Consider the following 27,903-nt stretch of genomic DNA (forward strand, 5'->3'; position numbering starts at 1 on the left):
TTTACATGTGCATTTGTTTATTACGCAAAGAAGCACAAAAAACCTAATAAACGTGGTGGGAGAAATAGATGGAGTGGGGAAGGTTGGGGGAGGGGTGGAGTAGAGGCGGGTCGAAACCTTTCAAAGTATCCCTTTTCGTGTTTTTTGAAATGTGATTCCATGTGTATTCGAACTTTTCATTTTAAATGTAACAAAATTTAAAAAAAAATTTTTTTAATGTAACAAAATTTAACACTGCGATGGCCCTACCCTCTCCTCCCACTATGAGCTCTAAGCCGGTTCAAAGCGCAAGACGTCCACGGCAGGAGCCAGCCTTTCTTCCCGGAGTGGATGGGACGCGGGAACAAAGCAAGGGAGGCGGGCAGTGCAAGCGAGAAGGCCGAAGCCGGTGGCACGGACCCCAGGTGTGCTCGCTCACCTGCTCACCTGGAAGAAGGAAGCGCGCGGCAGCCGGCGGGTCTGAACCCGGGAGGGCGCTGGGAGCGAGCGGCGGCGCCTGCGCTACCTACGGCGGCCACGAGGGGTCAGCCGCGCGCCGCCCGCCGCGGGTGCTGCCAACGCAGGTGCAACAGGTGCGCGCCGCGCACAGCGCCTGCTTCTTCCTCGGGCCACTTCCCACCAAACGACAGTCCCTGGGGGCGGGGGAGCGGAGGACCCTGGACACAGGCTCCGGGCAAGAATCCGTTTCTCCCGGGCCACAGGAAGCGAAGACAGTTTCTGGGGCTGGGACACCGCCGAAGGCTAATCAGGGGCTATATCAAGAGTGGGTCAGGGGAAGGGTCAGACTGCCGCCTGAAGCCTGACGCGTCCTGGCCTCAGTGAACTAAGACAGGAATGGAGCAACTGTGGGTGGGTTAGGAGCTGATTAGCGTGAACTCCACCCTCGATAAAGGAACCCCTGACAGGAGAGAAAATAGCTGCGTGTTGGAAAGTGATCACTGAGCCAGGGAAGCAGCTGTCACCCGCTGTGTGATCTGGGAGTTACTGGCCCTCTCTGGGCCCCAGTTGAGTCCCTGTCACTCAGGTTAGATAAAATGATCTTCGGACCGCTCCCAACTCTCATTCTGTGAATCTAAAACTTCCAGTCCCCTGACACTTACCCTCAAGATGGGGCTTAGCCCCAGGGAGGTCTGGCTGGACCAAGCAGACCTATCCCCCTAACATGGTCTCCAGACAGTCCCCAGGAAAAGGCCCTTTGGAAGGTCGGATCCTGGCTATTGGCTGAAACGCCTGGACCCAGTGGAACCCAGCATCTCTGCCTGGGCCACACCATCCGGGTGAGAACTGGGAGCTATAGTTATTTCTCATCTGAAAGTGCTCGCCACCCCCACCATGCTGCCAGACCCCACACCGTGGAGGAACATGCTTCCAGACACAGAAGAAAGGACAAAGAAGGTTACATTGACTTTAGGATGACTGCTGGAGAAGGCGATGGCACCCCACTCCAGTACTCTTGCCTGGAAAATCCCATGGACGGAGGAGCCTGATGGGCTGCAGTCCATGGGGTCGCTAAGAGTTGGGCACGACTGAGTGACTTCACTTTCACTTTTCACTTTCATGCGTTGGAGAAGGAAATGGCAACCCACCCCAGTGTTCTTGCCTGGAGAATCCCAGGGACGGGGGAGCCTGGTTGGCTGCCATCTATGGGGTCGCACAGAGTTGTACACAACTGAATTGACTTAGCAGTAGCAGCAGCAGGATGACTGCTATTTAAAGTAACATATATGTGAAACATATATGTAAAGTAATATATATGTGAAAATAACATTTCTAATCCAGCAGTCTGATTTAATTCCGCCAACAGATGCATCTACACATAGCCAGACCTCAAGGGGTCCAGCCTTGCAAGGGGCATGGCTCATATCAGTCATTCAAGCACCTCATCTGGGGAAGGGGACATTTGGGGATCTGTTCCAGGTGGGTGAGCCACCTATTTTACAGTGAGCTGTAAAAACTCAACAGGCAGGTCTTCCTGAGGAAGTTCCTGGCAGTGCCTCCCGACCGTAGAGGGTCGTTTGAGAGCCTCAGGCTCCCTTCCAGGCTGGAGGGCTGACCTCACTGTAACTTATCTCAGCTCTGCATCTGCCTCGTCCGGGATGAAAGCCCGCCTGGACTGGGGCCCCTGAGGCTTCACGACGAGTTTGAAGGTCCCTCTTAGAGAAGATTTAAAATCACTAATACACAGTTTCTCTTACAAGGGGGTCAATGCCCCTGAGACAGAGCTTCAGTAACACCAGTAAATCTGTTCCCATGTTAAGTCACTCCTGAACACTGAAAGCCCATGGATTTCTCTTCTTCCAAACATTTCCCTTGTCCTCTCCGTTCCCTGGAGGCATTTGGGACCAGTGGGAAGGGCCAGTGGAAAAGGCTGCAGTGGAGGTCCAAGATGGACCGCAAACAAGTGCATCAGCAAGTATCAAGATGCCTTGCAGATGCCTTGGAGGTCGTGGGTGCCAGGTTCTCACTGGTGGGGAACAGGCATATGGGAGGGCTGAGGCTGGAATCAACCCTATGGTCTTCAATAGAATTGGAGATGTGGATATAGACCCATGGTTTTTTTTTAAACTCAGATAAATTTGGAAACATAAAATGTATGTGTCTAAATATATATTGCATTCTAACATATATAAATTGGGCTTCTTCAACGGCTCAGTGAGTAAAGAATCTGCCTGCAATCTTGAAGACACAGGAGACACGAGTTTGATCCCTGGGTCAGGAAGATCCCCTGAAGAAGCAATTGGCAATCCACTCCAGTATTCTTGCCTGGGAAATCCTGTGGACGGAAGAACCTAGTGGGCTACAGTCCATGGGGTCCCAAAGAGTTGGACACGACTAAGTGACTAAATACACACATATATATATAAATTGTATTTATATATTTCTGATTATTTTTACACACATTACTAGCAACAGGAACATCTAATGCCCAGATCAAGGCTTCTAAATATTATTCTCTATGAAAAAGAACCAGAGCTCTTTGGAGAAATGGTTGATCTTCAGCCACAGACATGGAAAGTGTAAAATGAACCTAAAACATTTTGTTGTGTCAGAAAGCAAATAAGTGCTCAAAGAATAATAGGAATTTATCCAAGAGTCTCAGGAGCCAGCTTAACAGAGTTCCCATGGCCACGTCTACAAAAGTTGGGCATCAAAATAAATAACAATAGTCATAGATTATAATCCACTGATAGCCAGAATCCATGAGCCATACTGGTAATCAATCGATCAATGAGAAAAAGTCCTTCTTACAGAAGAATGGCAGCTAATAAATATAGAAGAAATGATAGAACCAGAAAAATCACTATGTGATGTTTTTATCTTCAGACATTTTCTATGTCACCTTTCGTGTCCTTCACTAACGTGACCTGGACCATCTTCCATCAGAAGGCAGGGTCCCTACCCTGTCCTCTTGAAACTGAGAGTGTTCAGCCTAGAGAGATTTGACCCAGGGTAGCCAAAATGATAATAAAAGAGTTTAAAAAAGGAATTTGACCTCAGTCTAAGAAATATAGACTCCTGGAGTTCAAATCAGAAAAAGGTGTTTTGTAAACAGGAGCTTCTGCTACAGATTTCCTGAAACAGCAAGCCCCCCTCCCACTGTGCACCTTGATTTTGTTTATAAGAATTCAATTAACACATATTAGAAGATCAGCATGTCAGGGCCCCTCAGGAAGTGCCAGGAGGTGTGTGAAACCAGCTTTCCCTTCTCTGCCAGCAGCAACCTGGTGAGTTCAGGTCTGGCCCTACTGGTGTTTCTGGTTCTCTGCTTGGACTCTGCCTGTTTAACAGGAATGAAGGCACCACAGCTGGTTTGTTTTCCCAAATCAGAGACCCTACACTCCTAGGAGACCCCCGTGACCATGGCAACGTGCTACCGAAGCCCATTCTGCTGTGTTCTGTTGTCACCATTCACTGAATCAAAGTCAGCTGAACTGGGACCTGTATGCCCCACCGTGGGACTGGTGAAGGCTGTGAATCAAAAGGTTTTCGAGAATATCTGACTCCCCCTGGGAACCAGCCTGTGGTTGAGGACCCCAGTCCACAGGCTGTCCAGCATCAGGAGCCCGAGCCCAGGGGGAGGTCCTGCAGGCTCCATGCAGGGGACGGGGGATAAGAAGAAGACTCACATCGCTGGGCCCATTGGTTCTCCTTCATACCCAGGGCCCAGCAAAGCCAGTCTGGCTCCTTGCCCTCTTTCTCCCAAGGGCCGGGCTGGGAGACGGAACTGACCCAGCTCAGCACGACAGGGCACAGGCATTCTTGCAAAACAATGTTTATTGAGGGCCGACCGGGCAAGGGGCAGTCTAGGTTCCTGGCTTGCAGTGGACGTGAACTGGCCATGAGTGCCTGTGCAGCTGAAGGTCTGGGGGAGGGAGGCCGCACAGAAATAAATCCATAATGACACATCGGGTGAAGTCAGGAGGGAGCGAGCAAGGTGCCCCAAGGGACAAGTCTTTCTGAGACTAGCCTGAGGGTGACAGGAGGCAGCAGACGGAAGTGGGGAGAAACAGCATTCCCAGCAGAGAGAGCCAGGAGGGGCCCAAGGCCAGAGGCCAGTGTGCTTGGGCGCCTGGGGTGGGATGACATGGGAGGGACCCCTGTTCATGCTGGGAGCCTGGTGGGGGCTTGGGGGGGGGGCGAGTTCTAAGTGCTCTGAATTGTCACAGTGGAGTACCCTGGTTTAATTTAACTTAAAACAGTCACTGCTCTGGGGAAAATGAACTGGAGAGGGCAAAGAGAAGACGGAGATAAGTTAGGGGCTCATGTGAGTCAGGCCAGAATCACAGCGGCCTGATGGACAAACAGAGGTGACTTCCCTGGATTCTGGACCATTGGGAGGAGGGAAGCAGAGGTGGAGGGTGACAGACAGCCGTCCCCTCACCTGGGGCCCCTGGCCAGCCCAGCTACAAACTTCTGCCACCTCTCCTCCCAGGTCTCCATGGCAGACTTCTTCTTGGTCTCCGACAGGGTGCTGTACCTGTGACGGGGGCAGGATGCCCAGGTCAGCCTGGGGAGGGGACCTAGGGTGTTAGCAGGGCTCCATGTCCCCAGTCCAAGAGCAGTAACGCCATAAGAGGCAGAGAAGCTCACAGGAACCTTCTGGACCTCTGCCCACACCTCAGAGCGGCGGACTCAGGCGGCGGTGGAGTGGACCACACAGCAGACTCACCTGATGGAGTTGATGGCCAGCTGTTTGAGCGTCCTCAGGTCAGCCGACATCCCGCCGATGCCCATGAAGGCCTCGTAGAAATCGTAGGACAGGCCTCTGGCCCCAAAGGCCGCAGGGTCGTCTGAGCTGATCACCATGGGGTACCCGGCGGCCATCATGACAGCGGCGGGGTGGTTTCTCAGGTCGGACACCAGCTTCAGGACCTGCTCGGGCACAGACAAGCCTGGATCCTTGAGGAATCGTCATGAGGGAGGTGAGACCGTGAGCAGGATCAGGCCCTTCTCTCCCTGTGGCTGTTCCAACCATCAGGACAGCTCTGGGCAAAGTCCTGATGCAGGAAGAGCCAGTCCTATTCAAACATCTGGTCTCCCCTGGGCCAGCTTGAGCCTCTGTCCCAAGCACAGAGCCCTGAGGAGCCATGTGGCAGTGGGGGATCTCACATTCCCTGCTGCGTGCCCCCCAGGGCCCCGTTAGCTCTGTCTACAGCTTCACCCACGGTCCTGTCCCACTGGGGACCCTCGTTACTGGGAACAGTTTAGGCAAAGGCCATTCCTAAATAACTTCATGAATGCTAGTGAGAGAGAGAGAGCGGAAGGACACTGAGTCATGGAGCAACCACAGGGAGGGAGGCTGGGGAGGCCGGTACCTGGTTAGAGATGGGACAGACTTCGATGGGGATGTCCTTCTTCCAGGCTTCAGCCAAGACCGCCGGGTGCTTGCTCAAAGCAAACCCATGGCCGATCCGGGTCGAGTTCAGTATCACAGCATCCAGAAGATTTCTGTCTACGGAAGTTCCCTCCCAATCTGGGAATAGAGAGGGGTCTTCAGTAGGATGGATAGGACCCCAGACCTTTGGCAGGTGAAGGCTCCAGAGTTCCCAGGCAGGAAAAGGAAGAGAAATGAACATTAACACAAACGTGCACACACTTTTCCTTTTGACAACACTGCAGGAGGGCGTACGGCCCACCTGTGTGTACCTATGTGTGTGTGTATGTGTGTAACGGGTGAGGAAGCGGAAACCCACACAGGCTTTATAGGCTAAGGGAAGGTCCTCACGTACAGAGCAGAAAAAGTGGGTTTCAAGTCTTGGTCTGCTCAACCCATAGTCTGTATTCTTTTTTTTTTTCGGCCGAACCAGGTGGCACGTGGGATCTCCATTCCCTGATCAAGGATCAAACCTGCAGTGGAAGCACATACCCCCCAACCACTGGACCACCCAGGAATTCCCTGCCCCTGTTTTCCCCAGATTCTTTCTTTCCATCTTATGTTTGTTTCTAGAAAGGGTTTTCTTGGAATTTTATGTGTAAGATCTTTACAGTGTGCTGCAGACTCTGTCATTGTAACGATTTGCCTTATCTGCACTCACTTTAATTTCCATCTTTAACAAAACTCCTGGGACAACCCAGGGCAAGGTAGCCACGGCCAGCAGGAACCAGCCACCCCACAGGACCTTCCTGCTGGCAGGACCTCCTGGTTAGAGGTGAGAAGACCGTTCTGACTCCGCCAGCCTTCCCAGCAGCCTGGGGTGGGGTGGAGGGCCCCTGCAGCTCCCGCCCCCTCATTCAGGGAGTTGCCCTGGAGGAAACAGCTGTTTTTTGGCTTCACTGGATGTGGTCACACCCGGATGTGACTTCACTATCTGTGACTGAATGGGGAGAGATCCCAGGCCCAGGAGGACGGCAAGGTTGATTACGGTGAACGATCACAGCAGACCTGAAAGCAGGGCCTACAGGGTGTGTGGGCGCCGAAAGCATCCTAACTGCCCCACATGTGAAATGTGAAAATTCCATGTTTCTCTTGGGAACGAAGCCCAAGAATTCCCAATGCTGGTAAGAGCATGTGCTTTAGAAGAATTTTCACTGGTTTCCTAGCAGTTTCTTTTCAAAGATGTTTTCCTTTTTTTTTTTTTAAGGTGCACGCTAGGTCACTTCAGTCATGTCTGACTCTTTGCAACCTCATGGACTGTAGCCTACCAGGCTCCTCTGTCCGTGGGATTCTCCAGGCAAGAATACTGGAGTGGGCTGCCATGCCTTCCTCTAGGGGATCTTCCCTACCCAGGAATCGAACACTAGTTCTCCTGCATTGCAGGTGGATTTTTTACCTACTAAGCCACCTGGATTTTGTTCAGTTGCTCAGTTGTGTCCGACTCTTTGCAACCTCCATGGACTGCAGCATGCCAGGCTTCCCTGTCCTTCACTATCTCCTGGACTTTTCTCAAACTCATGTCCATTGAGTCAGTGATGCCATCCAACGATCTCATCCTCTGTCATCCCCTTCTCTTCCTACCCTCAATCTTTCCCAGCATCAGGGTCTTTTCCAATGAGTCCACTCTTCACATCAGACAGCCAAAGTATTGGAGCCTCCTGGGAAGCCCATTAAATATTCAAGTCCTGGCAAAATCTTCTCCTAGGACCATGTCATGGCATTGAGTTTGTTTCAGAGATGACTATGGTTTCCCAACCAAACCTCAGGGCCTTCAAGGCTAATAACTGCCACGTCCCCTGCCCTGCCCTGACCCATCCCAGCTTCCCATCCCCCACAAACCCTTCTTTACATCTCCTAGAATAGCTTTGATCTAAATTGGCTCCAAATGGATTTAAAATGTCCAGAAAAAAGTTATAAATGCACGGGAACCCTTGCTTTGGAGCCCGTGTGAGATGCCAGGTTTCAGCCTGGCTGTGAAATCCTGACTCTGCCCTTGGCTCCTTGGTCCTCTCAGGTGGCCGGAGCCGCGGATGCTCTGAGGGGTGGGGTGCAGCAGGTCTAAGCCCCCCAAATCTTCCCCGAGATGTGACGTTGCAGCTGTGACCTGCTGCTTCTGCTGAGGGTTTACATGTTTTGAGGAGCATCTGGAGGCTGAGCAATGACCAGTGAGCCCACGGACAGAGCTTTGAGGGGCAGAGACCTAGCCGCGCTGCTTGAGCAGAGCTGGGCCCCCTCATCCTGGTGGGTGCAGACTAAGGTCCCCCACCTCAGCCTGATGGACGTGGACAGGCAGCCTCCCCTCAGCCTGGTGGGAGTCGACAGCACCCCCCAACCCAGCCTGGTGGGGGGGTACAGTGCCTCCCAGTCACAGAACTGGCCTGCTGGTCCCTCTCCCCCAACCTCCCAGGGTGTGACTTTACACATGAGTCCACCTGGAAAGCAAGGTTTGCTCGTTATGAAATTGACATCATCAGAAAGGGTTCCCAGCTCCTTCTGGTTGACCAGTCACCCTGTTTGGCTGGAGCCTCGGGTTCCTTGCCTGGAGATTGGGGTGGGGTGCCCTCCTGGCAGGACCAGGTGAGAGCCACAGGTAAGGTGTGTGAAGCACAGCTGCCCCAGCACCACCATGCCCCCTTCTCTGGGCGCTGCTATCAGCATAGACTCAACAATGTGCGTGAAGCGGACACGCGCCGTGAGCCACCATGGGGCTGTCACTCTACCGGCTGGGGTCCTATCTGCGGCCCCAGAGATGTTGAGGGGGCCCTGCCCATCAGCCCTGTGCCCAACGGTGTCGCAAGCTCACCAGTCTCTCCTGCGTGGAAGAAGTAAGGCAGGTGAACACCCCGCGAGGCTGGAATCATCAAAGCCTCCCTGTAGTCATACAGGGTGTAGCCCGTGTCCTCGCGCCCCACCTGCAGGACAGAGCAGGCACGTGGGGTGCCTGCCGGCCCCCTGCCTCACCTTGCTGGAGTGCCCGGGACCTGCCACCACTGCCAAGGCCTCTGTAACAGCTGTAGAGACCAGTAGCAGGACTGGGGAAGAAAAGAGAGCTGTGTGGCCCTGATATAACCACCTGCCTTATTTGGGGGAGGCTAGATCCTGTGAGCAGCCCCCAAGGACCCCAGGAGGACACCCTGGTCCAGAGAAAATAAGCCCTTGAGATCCACTCCGGGGCCCCAGTGGCTCTGAGAGCAAGAGCGTGAGTTCTCTTGGGTAAGATGTGCAGATTCCGGAAGGGGGGTCAGGTGTATCCAGCTGGTTATACTAACTTAGCTTCTTCATGAGATTTAAGAAATTGTGACCTGGAAGTATGGCCCGGCTGTTATTTAGGGGAGGGGGGAGTGGGAGGAGAGCAACACCACCCAAGGATGTGCTGGAATCACCCAGCCACACCTCAGCTTCCAGACACCCGCACTGGGCTGCGGGTTGAAGATCCAGGTGTCATGCCCAGTGTGGAGATCAGGGAGTGGGGACAGCCCTTCCTCGTGGCCCTTCCTGTTCGGGAACTACCCTTTCCAGCCTTCTTCTGACCTCTTCTGCTCTCCCTTCACCACCCAAGACCCCAAGGGAGGGTCTCAATGGTGCCTCCCAGCCCTTCCCTGGGGGCTTCACGCTGCGCCCATTACCAGGTCAAACCCCGCCACTATCCCAGGGAACTTGACTCGAAGATCCATGGCTGTCTGGATGGATTTCTTGATGAGGGACTCGTTTTTGATTCTGCGGGAGAGACAGAGAGAAGCACGGGCATCAGCTCCCACGTGGATGGTCAACCACATCCAGGGCGCCCAGCTGCCACGTCTCAAACCCTCGGCACAACTGCACATAACCCTACTCCATCCAGGCTGCTGAGTCCCTCTTAAACACAGAAATTTTGCCCAAATCCATTCCTGTTGAGGAGTCTGGCTGCTCCAGAGGGACCTAAGTCTCTGGAAAGCCAGTGGGATAGGGGCCCACAGGACAAGTTTTACTTGTCTGCATTTGGATGAAGAAAAGTGGCCATGATCGAAACCTGCCCTGTGTCCCTGAGAGATGGTCCTGGAAGCGTCCAGCTCTCTGCTCTCTGGGCACCTGTAAAATGCCACGGACACCTGGTCCCTGTGGGGCACATGGGCCTGGCCCCCTGATTCAGTCAAAAAGGCCAGAGTGCTCTGGAAACCAGATGACCAGGCTGCCTCCTCTCCCCCAGAGCTCTCTCCTTACCAGCCCAGGGCACGGACCAGGCAAGAGCATCGCCATAGGAGCACCAAGAGAAAAGGTACAGGCCATGATGGGGGAAGGTGTTGGCCCACCCACTCTGATCCCTAGCTCTGCACCCCCACACCTGGCCGTCCCTCCCTGCACCCGCAGCAGCTGGCACTGTAGCCCTGCCCTGGAGCTCCTGCCACCAGCCCCCAAGGAGCCTTCACGTCCACTACTGCCAATCCACCCTGGCCCACCAGCTCCAGCGGCCCCAGGTCTCAGCGGGAGGGGAGGGGCTCCAGGGAGGTCTGATTGCCCTCCCACCTTCCATGGCTTGGCAGGTGGGGCGGCTGCCCCTCCCCAGCCCTCTAGCTGGACATGGCACAGTCTATCCAGACTGACTGCCCCTCAGCAAGAGGGAGACCCTTCCTTGGTAAAGTCAGGTGAATTCCTATAGGCTTTCTGCATTTGCTTGGAGCAAGGGTGGGTCTGTCTTCGCAGTGAGTATTCCATACAGATGGGGCTGCTGTGAGGCAGGACCCGGCCACAGATTGAAACAAAACCATCAGAACATGCAGGGAAAAACACTAACCCCATAACTAACCACCCAGGCCAGGGTGGGTCACATCCTGGAATTCCATGGCACATGGAGCCCATGGTGCTTGGATCCTGAGCTGGGGGGGGTCTCTGCCCCTGGCCACAGCCTCCCTGCCCCGCCTCACCCCTTTCTTCTCCTGTCCCATCCCCTCCCATCCCCATGGCTCTGCCCACAGCCTGTCTTCCCAGTTCCTTCAGGCTCAGCTTCACTCACTCTTACCTGTGATCCGAAAAAATGAGTTTGATTCCAATAAACCCAGGATGCGTTTTTGCAAAATTATGAGCCACTTCTTCGTAAGTCCTCACCAACCACTCTTGACTGTAGATCGTCCCATCCAGTTCATACACCTGTGAGGGAAGCAGGGTCCCAGCCAGATGTCAGAGGTGAGTAAGGCAGAACTCCATTCCCAACTGCCAACAATCTCCAAAGCCTGGTTGACGGCCTGTGAGGTTGACGGCCTCTGAGGTTGACCAGAAGTCCCAGCCCTGAATGAGATGATGCTCTTGGTGCTGTGAGGCTGGGATGTCTGTTTCTCATTCAGGCCTGGGTCCTTCCACCTAGAACAGTGTCTGGCAAGCAGTCAGTACTCAGGAAGTATTTGTGCAGCAAATGAGCAGCAGACCAGCTGAAGACAGGATGCCAGCCAGAAAGAGTGATCCGAGGACCCTCTTCATCTCCCCACTCTCCCACCCCCAGGCGGGGGATCCTGAAGTAGCCAAGCCACTTAGGGACACCAAGGTGACATGGCCAGAGGCAGAGTGGGAAGATCCAGGGATGCACAGTAGGTTTGACAGAGTAAAAAAAAAACACAGTGGAGAAGAGCAGGCTTTTTGCTTCTCCATCTCTGGGGGTCCTGAAGGGTATCAGAATGTGCCACCCCCAAACCTGTCACTTTTTGCAGGACTATTTTGAGCTAAAGGCAAATAAGAAGCACAAAGGCAAACAGATCTCTGTGCCCGCCCGTCTGCCACAGAGCAAAACGTATGTTTCTGTCCAGAAGGCACCGCTTTCCAGCTCCTATTCCAGGAGGAGAGACACCCACCCTTACCAGCAGAGACAGAAACTAGGCACCAAGCTGGGTCTGAACAAACAAACCTGACTAAATAGCCCCTATCTTCTATCAATTCCCCCATACACTGACCATCCCACAAGTTCCTACTACTAGAAGCCAAACCCCCTTTCCTTCGTCTTACTGCTTCTCCACAATTTATCACCGTTTGTTAAAATAGTATATGAGAACCTGGTCTACCCACTTCTTTGGGTCTTCTTTTCCATGAAGGTGTCCATGCACATAGTTAAAACATTAACATCCAATAAAATTGCTATGCCTATCCTTTTGCAAGTTTAATTTGCAGTCCCCAAGAACAGAACACTGTGGAGTGACTAAGCCCGTGTGCCACGACTCCTGAAGCCCGAATGCCTAGAGCCTGTGCTCTGCAACAAGAGAAGCCACCGCAATGAGAAGCCCACGTACCGCAACTAGAGAGTAACTCCCACTCTCAGCAACTAGAGAAAAGCCCTGCAACAAAGACCCAGCACCGCCAAAACTAAATAAATAAATACAATTTCTTGAAGTGATTTAGTAAAAGGGTTAAAAAAAGAAAAATATTGGCCTCTGGGACTTTCCTGGCAGTCTAGTGGTTAAGACTTCGTCTTCCAATGCAGAGTGTGAAGGGATGACGGATCCCTGGTCAGGGAACTAAGATCGCACGTGCCTTGTGGCCCCAAAACCAAACCAAAACATAAAACAAAAGCAATGTTGAAACAAATTCAATTAAAACTTTAAAAAATGGTCTACATCAAAAAAAAAAAAACACACATTGGATTCAATTCAGATTATCTCAAGCCTTCACTATAGTTTAATTGAGGAACTGTAAATTTATGGAGAAGTTATTCAAACTACATACAACTTTCATAAACCAGTGTAAGATTACGAATTTCTATCATCTATGAGATCATGGAATTAGAGAATATGAAGCTGAAGGAACAAAGGGACATTTGGGGTCAGAGTTGCTCAAGGTCACACAGTCCATTTGTGTCAAACCAGAAACTGGGGCCCAGAGGTTCTGACTAGAGACACAGGCAACTTTCACCTGGAGAGCCTGACTCTCTATACAAGCACTGATGGAGTTTTGCCTGTCACTGTCAGCTGGGTCTCATTCTAGAGACCAAGAACCTGCTGGCTCAGGCGGTAAAGAATCTGCCTGCAATGCAGGAGATCCAAATTCAATCCCTAGAATTCAGCAATGGCATAAAACATGGTCACTACAAGAAATGGTATTTATTTATTTATTTCTGGCAGTGCTGGGTCTTTGTTGCTGCGCGGGCATTTCTCTAGTTGCTGAGAGTGGGAGTTACTCTCTAGTTGCGGTGCATGGGCTTCTCATGGTGGTGGCTTCTCTTGTTGCAGAGCACAGGCTCTAGGGATCAGAAGGGATCGAAAATTTGAATCCCTAGGGTCCGGAAGATCTTCTAGAGGAGGAAATGACAACACACTCCAGTATTCTTGCCGGAGAATCCCATGGACAGAGGGGCCTAGCTGGCTACAGTCCGTGGAGTTGCAAAGAGTTGGACACGACTGCAGAGACTTAGTACACACACTCCCTTAGTAAACGTTTTAGAGATGAGGATTTTGAGGTTTAGAAAGGATAAGAAACTCGCACCTGCTCCCAGGCTGGAGTGGGGGGTTGGGGTGGCAGAGTTTACTTGGAGGCATGGTGCGGGGTGGTCTCAAAGTCTCCAGCCACCCAGGGAGAAGAAAATGCCTGAGTCCTACCCTAGGTTAATTAAATCAGATTCCCTGGGGTAGAAGCTGGTTTTTTAAAACCTTGTCCAGGTGATTCTCCTGTATCATGGGCCTCTAGGTTTCACAGTCTTGTGAGGAGCGCAGTCACAGAATAACATCATAGAAGGTGCTGCCCTCAGGATTCCCCAGAGCAGCAGCAGTGACATGAAATACCGTCACTACAGCAAAAGCCAGGTGGAGTTCCTAGGGAAGGAGTCTGCTGAGAATCCAGGACAAAACCCAGGGGGTGGATAGGGGGAGCGCTAGGACCGCTGGTCACACTGCTGACAGCATCCAAGCCATCTTGGAATGACCATCCTGGGCTCCCAGGCCTGTCCCCTCAACCGCAAGACCGCCCACGGGTCAGGGCCGAGGACAAACCCCTGGGAGCTCGGCTCAGAAGGCTGGCCCGATCCAGTCGGAGCCTCCAATTCCGGCCGTGGGGGCGGGGATGGGGCCCAGGGAGATCAGACCCGCCTAGCAACTGTTGCTAAGGACGAGTGGCCTTTGTGATGGAGCATTAGTGACACAATAGGAGGCTGGGCCGGCGGCCTGGTCCATCAAACCTCGTCCCAGGCCCTGAGTTAGCCCCACGAGCAGGGAGGGGAGGCCGGGGCTCAGCAGAGAATTCCAGGGCAGACATCTGGGTTGGCAATGTGCTGATGGCTCCCCTACTCTGGGGAATGGGGGCGTCAGCCCGAGAGTCTCCACAGCAAGGGGCCTTTGTTCCAGGGTCAGGCCAGAACCATGAGTAGATCCCATGCCCCTGGGCCTCCACCTTCTAGGAATCCTGGCTGGGTCCGGAGGGGGTTGGGAGAGAGGGGAGCTGGGCGGCTCCTCAGGGGATACCCTGGAGCCAGTTGTCCCCAGGGGGCGTGGCAAGAGGGGGAGGGGGTGAGGAAGCCGACCCTCCATGCAATTCCTCAGCAACTTCCCCTGATGCCCTCCACAGGCTCAGACCCTCTCTCCCCGCCATCTCTCCGCTCTTCCCCTCCCCCCGGGGCCCAAGGCCCCTCCCTGTGTGGAGGCCTCCCTCCCAGTCCCTACTCTGAGAAAGCCGGCAGGATGTGACCACAGGAAGCGACCCCCAGGCCGGACCCCCTCAGGGAGCGCCTCTTGAGATGCCGTGTGGACCCGCAAGTCTCAAAGCCTAGTCCCTGCTCACTGCCCTGCTCACTGCCCGTTTGGCCTGGGCCAGGCCCCTCGACCCTTCCCCACCTCATTCCCAAGGCAGTAAGGGCTCAGATAAGACAGTGCAGATGAAGCGCTCGGAAAAGGTCTCAAAGTGTGGTCTGGGTCGGAGAGCTTGAATCAGAACCTCAGGGTGGGGGCTGGGGTGGCTGGCTAGTTAAATGGGCTGCTTCCTGGCCCCACTCAAGACCTCAGATTTGGGAGCCTGGGAGGTCAGGGACCAAAGAGCACCTCCAGATTAGTCCCATGTACACCCACCACTCCTGAGTGTGATGACCACTCCTGGGGCTTCTGGAGGACCTGGGTGGGGGAGGTGGTCTGGAGTGACTCATAGTCTAACTGGGGATCCAGAGCTGGGAGGAAGCCAGTTCCAGGAAGAGGGAGGGGGAGGCGGGGCTTAAGCCAGACTCCGGAGGAGGTGGACTGGAGGTGGGGAGCTGGGGCTAGGGGAAGAGATGGGGTTTCAGGGCACACTGAGCATGATGGCTCTGGGAGCTGCCCTGTCCTCCGCCCTGCACAGGCCAGCCCCAGGCCAGCTCACCTCTTTCCAAAATTCTTCTCCTAGTGGAAGGTGGACTGGACCCTCTCTTTTCTGTTGAAAGGAGCATTTGTACTTATTGACTGCTCACAAGGCTAGCAAAGGTTCTCCTGGGGGCAAGGTCAGTCCCACTCCCACTTCCCAAGAATCAGAAATAGGAACAAAAGTCTACTCAGCATTAAACCATCGAACAAACACCAGATTCTGGTAGAGATGCCCACCCTCACCTGGGATGGCCTGGAGGAGGATGAACATATTCAAGGGAAAGGGGGCCAGTCCAGGATGCACAGGAGGTAGAGACCTGGAGCGCGGGCCGGGGGGCGGGGGTGGGGGGGTGCGGGGGGCGGGGGGGGGAGGGGCCCTGACTCTGGAATGACTGGTTCTCAGGGCAGGATCAGCCTCCACGACAGGGCCTGCCAACTCAGCCAGTCACACTAGGGCAATAGAGTCCCTTTAGGGATTCCACCCAGGATTTAAAAATGTATCACATTCTGAAGGAGAAAAATATCAGATAGTTTGGCTTCAGTAGAAATTAAGATTTGCCTTCAGACTTCCCTGGTGGTCTAGTAGTTGAGAATCCGCCTGTCAATGCAGGGGACACGGGTTCGATCCCTGGTCTGGGAAGATTTCATGCTCCATGGGGCAACTAAGCCCTATGCCACAGCTACTGGGCCCAAACTCTAGAGGTCGTGCTCTGCAATAAAAGAACCCACCATGATGAGAGGCGCTTGCGTTGCAAATTAGAAGGTAGCAACTGCTCACCACACCTAGAGAAAGCCCACTTGTGGCAACAAAGACTTAGCATAACCAAAAATAAATTTAAAAAGTTTAAAAAGATTTGCCTTCAACCCAAGGCAATAGAAATAAAAATAAACAAATAGTATCTAATCAAACTTACAAGGTTTTCACAGCAAAGGAAACCATTAAAAAAAATGAAAAGACAACCTATGGAATGGGAGAAAATATTTGCAAACGATGCAATAGACAAGGGTTTAATTTCCAAAATATGCAAACGGCTCATACAATCCAGCAAGAAAAAAACTATAGAAAAATAAGCAGATGACCTTAATAGACATTTCCCCAAAGAAGATATACAGATGGTCAGTAGGCACATAAAAAGATGCTCAACATCACTCGTTATTAGAGAAATGCAAATGAAAACCACAGTGAGGTATCACCTCACACCAGTCAGAAAGGCTGTCATTAAAAAGTCTACAAATAATAAACGCTGGAGAGGACATGGAGAAAAGGGAATATTCCTACACTATTGGTGGGAATGTAAGTTGGTACAGCCACTGTGGAGAACAGCATGGAGGTTCCTCAAAACACTGAACATAGAGCTACCATATGATCCTGCAATCCCACTCCTGGGCATATATCCAGACAAAATGAATTCGGAAACATACATACACCCTTATGTTCATAACAGCATTATTTACAATTGCCCAGATTGAAAGAAACCTAAATGCCCATAGACAGATGAATGGATAAAGATGTGGTGTATACATACAATGGAATATTGCTCAGCTGTTAAAAAGAATGAAATAATGCCATTTGCAGCACATGGATATAACTAGAGATTATCATACTAAGTGAAGTGAGTCAGAAAGAGACATATCAGATGATACCACTTAGATGTAGAATCTAAAATATGACGCAAATGAACTATCTACAAAGCTAAACTAGACTCACAGACGTAGAGATCAGACTTGTGGTTGCTAAGGAGGGTTGGGAAGAAGAGCAAAGGGCTGGGACTTTGGGTTTAGCAGATGTAAACTATTATATATAGGATGCATAAACAAGATCCTACTGTATAGCACGGGGAACTATATTCAATCTCCTAGGATAAACTATGGTGGAAATGAGTATTTTAAAAAGATTGTATGTGTGTAAAATGCTGTCACTTCACTGTACAACAGAGACCAGAACAACACTGTAAATCAACTATATTTCAATTTAAAAGAAACAGATTTGCCTTCAAGAGAGAATTTACCGATCAGGAAGCCTACGTGTCTGGTCTAATTGACAATTTTCTCCGAAAACTGTATTCTGACTTTCTTGTGTATACATCTGTCACTTGTCACTTTGGTCAATGTGTGTCAGTCTCTGCAGCCCTTTTACTTCTGGGTGTACAAACAGTAGAATTTCTGAGCCTACAAAGACTCATTTGGTAACAAAACCGAAATACTGCCCTTGGAGTCAGTCCCCGAGCCCTTGGTTTACTCAGTAATTTGGAGGAACGGGCAGACAGTCTGGAAACTGTCAGCTGGACATCACAGCCGTTCCCATCAAACACTCGCTCCAACATTCTGACCTTTATAACCTTGTCTACCCTCACACCCCTAGTCAGCTCCACTAGTGGCTTTGGTGCCACAACTCATGGGGCCCCAGCTTTGAGGAGCTGGGGGAACTTCCTTCCACTAGTCTTTGCAAAAGGCTTTAGGTCCCTAGCCAGGGATCCAGCCCAGAGACCCAAGCCTTCCTGTCAATCTTTAACTTGGTTAAACAGCCTGTTGCCCCTGGTGATCACGGGTCAGCTTACTGGCTATCATCTCTGCATTCTGGCTTTTAAACTTCTCCAAACTGGGGTAAAGAGTGGGGAGGACTTGTTTGGGGCCCTTTCATGTTGGGGAAACTGGTAGAAGGTCCCTTTAGCCTGCCCAACCTAGGGAGTGCTGTATCAAAACCTGTTTTAATCCCATCAATGTCCACTGTTCTCATCCCATTTCTTAACAACCATCTGAAGTTTCCCAAGCTGCTGTGACCAGTCCTGTGGTCCCCTACCCCCGTGACCCTTTACAATTCTCCACCTTGTTGGGAAGAGTTCATAACAGCTCCCCTCTTCCCCTTTGCTTTCTCGAGGGCCCTTCTTCCCACTGGCTTGCTAATTAACAGAACGTCTTTATCAGCATCTGAAAGACCCATTCCATTCTGCTTCTCAAACCATTCTGTTTGTTTGAGTTAAGGTTACATTTCTTTGTATCCACCTTTTGGTCTTAACATTGGTACCAATAAGACAGGTGTTTACAAAGAGAGGTTGCTAAAAAATCTACCAATTTAGAAGTTTTTCCAGTTCAAAGTGTCCACCATGGACAGTAGGATCTTAACACCAACACACACCAATCAGGCTTTCTGTGGCTTAGCCGTGACCAAGAGCTTTCACAGGAGAGGGCAAAGAACACGGCTGCACCAGATCCAGAGAGTTCACTCCCCGAAGATGGTCTGAGAAAGCAAAGGCTGTAGTGAAGGCTGAGATGACAGAGTCCCACGTGGATGGAGACCCCTTGTGATAAACCCTCCTGGGAGCCGGCACGATTATGTGCTTCCCACCAGCAGTGACAGCCCAGAATCCCACTGGATCCGACTGGCCACCAAATGCCCTGGTGCCTGCACCTTCTGGATGGCAGGACCAGGGCGAATTTTCTCACTGGTCCTGAGGCTAAACTCTCAAAACAGAATGAGAAAAAAGGAAAAGGCATCCTGACAAAGGTTTTCCTCCTTATGACACAACAGACAGAGACACAGGAAAACAGACACCATCTCTGGGAGGAAAAGGATTAACAAGCCCAAAGCTCTACCAACTTCACGGGCCCAGAGGCTCTGAGCCCCAGGAACCAGCTCCACAAATATTTTCTCCTGCTGACCTAATTTTAGAAACAAGAAAAAAGACTCTTAGCACTCCTGCTTCCAAAAGCCCTGCAGACAGAGATCCGGGGACTGACTGATGGATAAGGGTTCTCACCTTCTGCCAGGGTTTCTGAACTGGCAGCCTGGGGCCACCTAGGCAACTGGCCAGCTGTCAAGGAGGGTGGAGGGTGGAGGGCACATGGGGGTGGGGACTGGCGGGGGGTGGGGTAGATGGGGAGCGGGGGTGGCATTTCCCTCTACCCCTCTAGGTTCTTCTGGCTGGTCTAAGAATTAAGCTGACATAAGACAGATTAACAGGAGAAAATTAAGCACAAGCTTCATAACACCCGGAGAAGGCAATGGCACCCCACTCCAGTACTCTTGCCTGGAAAATCCCATAGACAGAGGAGCCTGGTAGGCTGCAGTCCATGAGGTCGCTAAGAGTCGGACACGACTGAGCGACTTCACTTTCACTTTTCACTTTCATGCATTGGAGAAGGAAATGGCAACCCACTCCAGTGTTCTTGCCTGGAGAATCCCAGAGACAGAGGAGCCTGGTAGGAGGCCATCTATGGGGTCGCACAGAGTCGGACACGACTGAAGTGACTTAGCAGTAGCAGTTCATACTGCATACTTAGCAGTAGCAGTATGTGGGAGAGACCCAGGAAGAGGGAGCCACTCACCCAAATGGCTGAAGCCCTCGCCTTAAATATCGTCTTCAGCTCAAGACAAAGAAGGTGTTGGGGGTGGGGGTTTGGGACTTCAAAGGGGAAGAAGGGGTGATAAACAGCAAGTGTTTGGTGAACACACGTTTTCTGGTCCCGCAGGGACAAGAGACAGAGAAGACTCTGGTCTCAGGCCCTGAAGTCTCTGTACCACACCTGCCGTATTCTCTGCAGAGACTGGTGACAGCTCTATTCTGGGCATGGGCCCTTCACCTAGGTTCTTTAAGAACTTAGAGGAGGACCCCCCTGGTGGTGCAGTGGATAAGACTCTTCTTGCCAGCGCAGAAGACATGGGTCTCTCTTCCCTGGTCTGGGAAGATTCCACATGCCGTGAAGCAACCAAGTCCATCCATCACAACTACTGAGCCTCTGCTCTAGAGCCCAGGAGCCCCAGCCGCTGACGCCTGCACACCTACAGCCTGTGTCCGCAACAAGAGAAGCCGCCGCAGTGAGAAGCCCTCACGCCACAATGAAAAATGGCTTCTGTTCACCGCAACGGGAGAAAAACCCGGCCAGCAGTGAAGACCCAGCGCAACCAAAAATAGGTAAATAAATAAAAGTGCTGTTTTTTACTTAGGCGGAAGGTCAAAGGCTCTTCCTGAGTCCTATGGGCCTTGACTATTTCTGCTCAAAATAACCCACAGGCCAAGGGACAGCTTGAGGGGCGGCTCTCCCCTGCATATAAAGCGTTCACACTCCTGAGTCCCCCGGAGGGAGTCAGTCAGAACCCAGGACACCCCAACCCCGCCTGCCCCCAGAAGTCCTCTTCAAAGACCCACCAGGAGCATTCTTGTGGCTGTACTTGGCTTCCCTGGGCTCCTCATGGGACGCCCACCCTGCCCCCAGCCTGGAGTCCGAGACCCCCCCGCAAAGCTGAGGTCAGCCCAGCTCGTGTACCTGAGACTGTCACCCTTTTCCACTGGCCAACATGCAAGGTCCTACTCAGCGAATTTTTTTTTTAATACTTTAACACTTTGGGATGTTTTGGGGCTTCTCTTAATCTTTTCCGTTCCTTTCCCTTTGACCTTCCTTCCTCAAAGTCAAATCAGACATCTTTATTGCCCATAGAAGAGACCAACCCCCAGGGACTTCCTAGCCCCCACTTTACACGCAACCAGACCCGTGTACCAGATGGCTCAGCGTCCCTGCACTGAGGTCATCATCCTGCAGCACGCTTTGACAAGAAAGCAGACGGTCGAGGACATCCAGGCTCGAGGCACTGCCCAGAGTCCAGGGGTAGGTGTCCAGGCACCAGGCCCCGAGTGTCTGTGGGGGTCACGGCGGAAGGGAGGTGACGGGCAGTGAGGGCCAGCCCAGCGCGTTCCAGGGCTCCACACTCACACGGCCCCTGGTCAGGCACCAGACCCCTGGGGATGAAGCCGGTGCTTGGTGCTGCGGGGCACCAGGGTGGGGAGCCAGTGTCACACTGTCACTCTGCAGGGTGACAGCAGAGCTTGGCCCAAGCAAAGGTGAGCAGAGGTGGCTCACCGGGTGCAGCGAGGCTCTGATCTCCAGGTAGAGCACGTTGTCCTGGTAGAACTCCTCCAGGCCCTGGGACAGGTAGTCCCGGAACACCGGTGCGTAGCTCACCAGGCCCCCCAGCACGAAGAAGATGGTCTCGAACTTGGCCCAGATCGCATCCTGGTCTGCGTAAGTCACGTGGGGGTTCTCGGTCATCAGAGTGAGATTTCTCAGCAGGCTGTCAGGACACAGAGGGTGGGTGTAGGTGTGCCACAGGCCATCACCCCGGCCCTGCAAGACCCTTGCCCCGGCACCCTAATGGAGGCCCCCCACCCCAGGACCTGCACTTGCTCCCCAGGAGACAGCAGGCAGGACACACACCCCCAGCCAGGCCCAACCTGTTGCCTTCCGCCTCTTAGCCAGGCTGACCCCAAAGAACGAACATCCCAGGTCAAGCTCTCCTTCGAGGGTGTTGTGCACTGAATTGCATCCCCCAAATTCGTATGTTGAACCCTAATCCCCAGTGTAACTGTGTTTGGAGATGGGGCCTTTCAGGAGGTGGTGGTGGTGGCTTCCCAGGCGGCTCAGTGGTAAAGAATCTGCCTGCCAATCTAGGAGACACGGGAGTCGAGGGTTTGATCGCTGGGTCGGGAAGATCCCCTGGAGAAGGAAATGGCAACCCACTCCAGTATTCTTGCCCAGAGAATCCCATGGACAGAGGAGCCTGGCGGGCTGGAGTCCATGGGGTTGCACAGTCGGACACGACTGTGTGACTAGACCACCAGTGCCAAAGGCAGAGACCTGCATGAACAGGGCCAGCATCCTAGACCCTAGGGTTGCATAGAGAGTGAGAAGACGGCTAGCCACCAGCCCAGGACAGAGGCCTCAGAGAAACCTGCCCACACCTTGATCTCGGAGTTTCAGCTCCAAGAACTGTGAGAAAATACATTTCTCTCCTTTAAGTCACTGTCACTGGCATCCCACTGGGGCGGCCCCAGTAAGCTCACCCCCGGGGTCTGATGGAAATGACTGTGGACTTGGCAGCCCAAGGCTCGGGTTACTTCCCTGTTCAGCCATTTGTTCATCGGCTGTGTGGCCTTGGGCAGCCTCCTCGCCCAGGCTGAGCAGCATTATCTTACTCATAAAGGAAACAGTTCCAGAAAGCCCTCTGTAGATGGTTCTCTGATTAGAACAGTTATTATAGTAATTCTTTATATGTCTGTTAGGAAGATGCTCCTTATGTTTTCAGGCTATCTCGTCCACCTGGGACCCTCTCGGCTCTGGGAATGGGGAATTTACTTGTCTCTACCCTTGCTGAGAGTCCAGACACAGCAGCAGTGTTGCTGATCAAATCAGGTCTACACGTACCAGGAGCTTGCCTTGGATGGGAAAGGCATGGAACGCTGTAGTGAAGCAAAGTATCCCATACAGTTAAGAGAAAAAGACTCCTGATTTTTTTAAGGTCAGGTGTTTCTAGAAAGGTCCATAGCACAGGGACACTGCACGCCACCCCCACCTGTGCAGGTGCTAGACAAGCTCTTCGCAAATGAACACCCACCTGTTGTCAAACTCCGAGACGTTGCGCAGCCCCTTCCGAAACTTCTCCAGCAAAACCCACTGGGGACATTCTGCTGGCTTCGGGGTGGGGGTAGTCGGATGAGCAAATCTGAACTGCGGGGTCCCCCTCCGGGTGAAGCAAAAATAGCAGTGGGGCCTGTACGTGGCATTTTTCACCAGCCAGTCTGGGCTGGTGATGCTGAAGTCATGGACGTGAAGGGCGGCCCCTGAGGGAGAGAGTGGGTGGGCTGGGTTTCTACGGGGTGAAGTTCCTGGGAACCCAGGGCCCTTTCCCTCTGCAGCTCAGAGCTGGCCACAGCCTCCTGGTTCCCTGATTCCCTCCCTCACCAGGAGGGGCCCTGGGTGGTCTCATTCAGGAGGCAGCAGGCAGGCTCGGAGTTAGAAGACTGGCTTCCAGCTCCTGTCAGGAGCCTGACCTCCAAACAAGTCCTCAAGTGGCCCAGCGCTATGTGAGGGGGTTTAAGAAGAGGAGCCCCACCTGCCCCCTGGCCTGTCTGCCCAGGACCCTCAAGTCCCCCATCCGATTCCCCATCACCCCATCCGCTGCCTGCCGGCTCCCTGCTTCCTGCCAGCATCGAGCAGCTTCTTTCAGACCTCACCCCAACTCGAGGCTCAGTGTCTACCTCCTCTGCTCTCTGGTCTTGACGCTCACCCCATGACAGCCGTCACACTGTATGAGCTCTGCCGTGTTCCCTCCCTAAACAGTGAGGCGACCTTACCGACCTCACAGTTTTTACATTTTTTAATCTCTACAATACAAAAAAAAAAAAGTACAGAGAAGTCCTTACAAGCTGCAAACTGCCATTTATGTGTGCGTTTTACTGTTCATAGTGACGACGCATTTCTGTAGTAGTCTCAGCTACAAATTGGCACTTGCCATCTACCTCTGCTGCTGCTGCTAAGTCATTTCAGTCGTGTCCGCTACAAGGATTAAATTATACGCTGCTGCAGCTGTTGGCCTTCAACACCCCTGAAAGGAGTTCAGGGTGAGGAGCAGAAAAGAGGCCCTCTGTGCTCTAGGAAAAACTGGCTGGACAGTTTTCTGATAGTTGGATATTTTCAGGAGATGAGCTTATGAACCCACTTCTTGCATCTCCTCATATCTAGAAAAGCACTGAAATCCTTCATGGTGACATCCGCTCCTCGTGACTAGCAGTGATCTACACACGACTAGCAGAAACCTGTAAAAAATGTGTGCTTGATTGCAGGAACTCCCCTTCACCAAAATCGCATATGGACTAACCTCCCCCCTCCCCCACCACCACCTCTTTGGAGCAGTTTCTCAGAATTATCTGAGATGCTATAGTCTTCATTTTGCCCCAAATAAAACTTAACTACAACTCTCAGGTTGTGCATTTTTTCCCAGTGGGTGGTTGCAATGAACTACGAGAAAGGTGTTTGTCTAGGATGTATCCTGTTCGGTAACTTGGCCCCTGGAAAGGCTAGAAGAGCATATGAAAGGAAGGATGAGGTTCTTGTGGGGGACAACTTGCAGGCCCACCAGGGATGCCCGGTGACACCCAGACCCCCTCCCTGTCTGACATTGAGTCCCCTCAGAGCCGGGATTTTGGTTTCCAGGGTGGACAGAAGCCATGTGGACCCCCGGCCACTGTCCACCAGCGAGAAGGAGCACACAGGGCCCCCATGGAGTTTGCGCTCCACTAGAAGAGAAACCACCAGCTGCAATTTAGTTCCTCCAAGACCCCAGGGCCCCAGAACCCTCCCTTCCAGGCCCTTACCTTTAGGCATCTTCTTCAGGATGTTAAACACCTCGCTTTTCTCAATGAGGCTCTTGGCCTGGAAGAAGTGCATGCTGGGCAGGATGTTCCCCGTACTCAGGGCCTCATGCATCTCAGCCTCCTTGAGAGCCCTGAGCCTCTGGTTGGCCAGCTCCTCCTCCCATGTGAGCACCAACTGCCCCCCAACCCGCATCATCTTCTCTCTCGTCAACAGCTGGTTTCGTGTTTCATCTCCAGACCTGGACGTGGCCGGGCAGAAAGAAGACACGACCAGGGCCAGCAGCAGGGAGGGCGGGGCCAGCCGCCCCCACATTGATGCTAGGATGCCTGGAAGAGGAGATCACTCAGCTGTAGACTTGAGTGGGGAGGGGGCAGGAAACTACAGATCTAAGTGTTTAAGCCAGAGGAGGTTCAGTAGATTACCAGGAGGCAGCTTACAAAAAACTCTTCTCCGAGACCCCAGAGAAGAGACCCCTGAAGACAGACAAGGACAGTATCCCCACACAAACACTTGTCATGACACTCCCAGATGGGAGCTTATCCTTAACGAGCCCTGCTCACATTCAGAGGAAGACACCATAGACTGTTTGGGTTTTACTTTCAAATATAACCCTGGTGGCTCAGCTGGTAAAGAGTCTGCCTGCAATGCAGGAGACCCTGGTTCGATCCCTGGGTCAGGAAGATCCCCTGGAGAAGGGAAGAGTAGCCCACTCCAGTATTCTGGCCTGGAGAATTCCATGGAATGTACAGTCCATGGGGTCGCAAAGAGTCGGACACGACTGAGTGACTTTCACTTAATAACCAGAGAGCAGAAGGTCGCGAGGCTTATGAAGAAAGCCCACAACATGAGAAAGGAACTCAAAAAATAGCACGGAGAAGGAACTAGCACAGAAAAATGAAAGGAAGTCCAGAAGAACCACAATTAACCTCCTTACAAGAACGAGGAAGCATGCGTCTATGAAACAGGCAAAGCACAGTGTGAAAAATACACAAAACAGGAAAGAGCTTTCAGAAGTTAAAAGCGTGAGTGCTGAAACGTAAAGCGTTTACCAGCAATATTAAAAGATGAAACTGAAGAGAAGATTTTAAAAAGCAGGATAAAACAGGAGCAAAGAAAAGGAGGAGAATATTGGGTTCAGGAAACCCAACACCCCAAAAAACAGACATTTCAGAAGGAAAAAGAAAGAATAGATGGGAGGGAAAGGGGAATAAATAATATAAGAAACTGTCCCAGGGGCTCGCCTGGCAGCCTAATGGTTAAGTCTTCGCTTCCCAATGCAGGGGTTGCAGGTTCAGTCTCTGGTCGGGGAGCTCAGATCCCACATGCCACCACACGGCCAAAAACCCAAAACATACAACAGAAAGAGTATTGTAACAAATTCAATAAAGACCTTGAAAAAATATTTAAAAAAAAAGAAATCATTCCAGAAGTGAAGATCTGCCCCACTGGGAGCGCTAGACTTGCTGAGCACGCAGCACAGTCACTCAACAGCGATATCTCAGAAACTGAGCGCTGAAGCTTCCGGCAGCTCCCAAAGAGCAGCTGGCCAGGGTGGCCAGTGAGCGGGGGCTTGTGGGCAGAATCAGGGAGCTCCCTGGTCGGGTCTGCCGGCAGCCCCTGAGCTGGGCTGACTCCTGGAACCACATAAATGTGAAATTCCTAATGCACACTTGAGGGTATGCTCCTTTCTCCCAGGAAGTATCAAGGCTGTAAATGAGGAGACCCCAGGCCCAGCCCCAAATGAGCACATCCTGGTGAGACGTCGGGCTCATCGCTTCATGTCTGCGGGCCTGTCTCCTCACTTGCAGCAAGGGTGAACTTGGTGAAACCAGTGCTTCTCAAAGTGGGAATCGTGTGTCAACCTTGTTCAGGTGGAATAAAACACTTATAAGAAGCCATGCTCCCCATGCAGGGGGCCTGGGTTCAATCCCTGGTCAGGGAACTAGATACCACAGGCTGCAAGTGAGAGTTTGCGTGCTGCAACTAAAGAACTGAGAGTTAAATGCAGCAATAAAGATCCCGGGTGCTGCAACTATGACCAGATGTAGCCAGACAAATAAATTAATTAAATAAATTTTTTTTTTAATTAAAAGTTTGGTCATCATCAGGACGCCTTGTCCAAGATCCTTTCCGGGGCTGGCTTTCAATTATTGTAGGTGTTTATTCAGTGGTTAATCAGACTCCAGCGCGGCAGGGCTGGACCTCAAGTCTGAGAGCAGAGCTTTGGGAAAATCCCTGCTTCTTCACTAGGTCCTCAGATCTCTCCCCAGATAACAGTGTTTGCCGAACCTGAAGTCTCCAGGCAGGGGACAGTGACGCTGCCCCTCACACACCCCTCCCCATCACAGAGCCGTCTTATTCCACCCACGTCCTCCACCCAGGACCCCACCCCTCATCTCCTCTCCCCCAGTGACATTAAACAGGAGCCACCACCCCCAAACCTCCCACTCCATCCTCCCCACGGACCCCACAGCATCCATGTGGCCGGCACCCAGGGCTCCTCCCAGCCGGCCAGATGGAAGTGTGTCCAGCGCTGGTCAGGAGCAGCCCAACGGAGCAGGACGAGAAGTCATCCCGTCCAGGTGCTCGCTCACCTCCTCCCTCTGGGGCCTGGCACTTACACTTTTAGAAGAAGTCGCAGAAAAATGCTACAAAAACAGCTTGTTCACAGACTAAGAAAGGAACTTGTGCATCTGTGAGCCTGAGTCACGAACTGGGGCCTTGGCAAGTGGCGCAACCCCAGCTGCCCTGCCCCTCCCACCCCCAGTATCACCCCAAGGGCAGACCCCCACCCAGATGAGTCCCTAGTGCCTCCAACCACCTACACGCCTCGGCCCCAGGCTCCACCCGAGGGACCCCAGTTACCTCGGGACAGCTCCAGAGACAAGTGACTGCGGGTTCCGATCCCACAAAGGCCCATCGGAAGCTGGGGCTCACAGTCTTTCACTTCCCTGGGGCAGGGTTTCACTTCCCTGCAGCCTGGGGGTGGGGTGCGGCCTGCTGAGTCTGTGTGTGCACACATGTGTGTTTCTGTGTGTGTGTGAGCATCCATGTGAGAGCCACACAGGTATGTGCTATGTATGTGTGTCAGTGTGCAGGGGGGTCATGCTCATTTGTGGGTGGGGTATAAGTGGCTGTGCCCCCAGGCTGGAGGCACTCGAACTGGCTCACGAACGTTGGGAAGCGTTCCTCCTCAGAAATATGGGGTGAAGCATGGACCAACCCACTGGACAGTGGGTGAAAAAGTAGAAGTGACAAAAGGTAGAGTGTGGGAATTCCCCTGTGGCCCAAAGGTTGGGACTCGGCGCTTTTACTGCCGAGGGCCTAGGGCCAGCCCCTGGATGGGGAACTAGGACCCCACAGATCTCCAGTGCAGCCAAAAAAATAAATAAAAAGTAAATGCTTCCAGAGGAATCACGGGTGTGGGGGCAGGACAGTGGAGGATGGGGGTGGGAGGTGGAGGGGCTGTGAGGAAGGGAGGTGGGAAGGGGCACCCTTTCAGGGAGGAAGGCAGAGTGGACACAGCACCGACGCCCCATGGCTGCAGCCAAGCCTAGATCCTCACCAGCCCGAACACTCACAGCCTTGTGGCCTCGGCGGGTCATT

General features: G+C 52.6%; 1 protein-coding gene and 1 long non-coding RNA gene across 6 annotated transcripts; one reads left to right on the forward strand and one right to left on the reverse strand.

The window, feature by feature from the left end:
* On the reverse strand, positions 1 to 27,903 carry ADA2 (adenosine deaminase 2). 5 transcript variants are annotated; one of them, XM_070790356.1, is made up of 10 exons: positions 27,163 to 27,293; positions 24,297 to 24,623; positions 22,538 to 22,763; positions 21,007 to 21,217; positions 10,872 to 10,999; positions 9,502 to 9,592; positions 8,679 to 8,787; positions 5,817 to 5,974; positions 5,171 to 5,400; positions 1 to 2,773 (listed from the first exon to the last, which is right to left on the reverse strand). In XM_070790356.1, exons 1-10 carry the CDS (start codon positions 27,215 to 27,217, stop codon positions 2,713 to 2,715), a joined length of 1,596 nt encoding a protein of 531 aa, XP_070646457.1. In that variant the 5' UTR covers positions 27,218 to 27,293; the 3' UTR covers positions 1 to 2,712. The 5 variants fall into 5 exon arrangements, with proteins under 5 accessions (XP_070646457.1, XP_070646459.1, XP_019815526.2 ...); XM_070790358.1 differs by lacking the exons at positions 1 to 2,773; positions 27,163 to 27,293 and adding exons at positions 4,258 to 4,978; positions 27,879 to 27,903; XM_019959967.2 differs by lacking the exon at positions 1 to 2,773 and adding an exon at positions 4,258 to 4,978 and having other exon boundaries at positions 5,171 to 5,373; positions 27,163 to 27,292.
* LOC139183234 (uncharacterized) lies at positions 4,878 to 7,043 on the forward strand. The gene is made up of 3 exons (XR_011566811.1): positions 4,878 to 5,002; positions 5,124 to 5,423; positions 6,309 to 7,043. It is a non-coding gene; the product is annotated as an uncharacterized lncRNA (long non-coding RNA).

Source organism: Bos indicus, chromosome 5 (genome assembly GCF_029378745.1).
Source record: "Bos indicus isolate NIAB-ARS_2022 breed Sahiwal x Tharparkar chromosome 5, NIAB-ARS_B.indTharparkar_mat_pri_1.0, whole genome shotgun sequence".
Taxonomy (NCBI): domain Eukaryota; kingdom Metazoa; phylum Chordata; class Mammalia; order Artiodactyla; family Bovidae; genus Bos; species Bos indicus.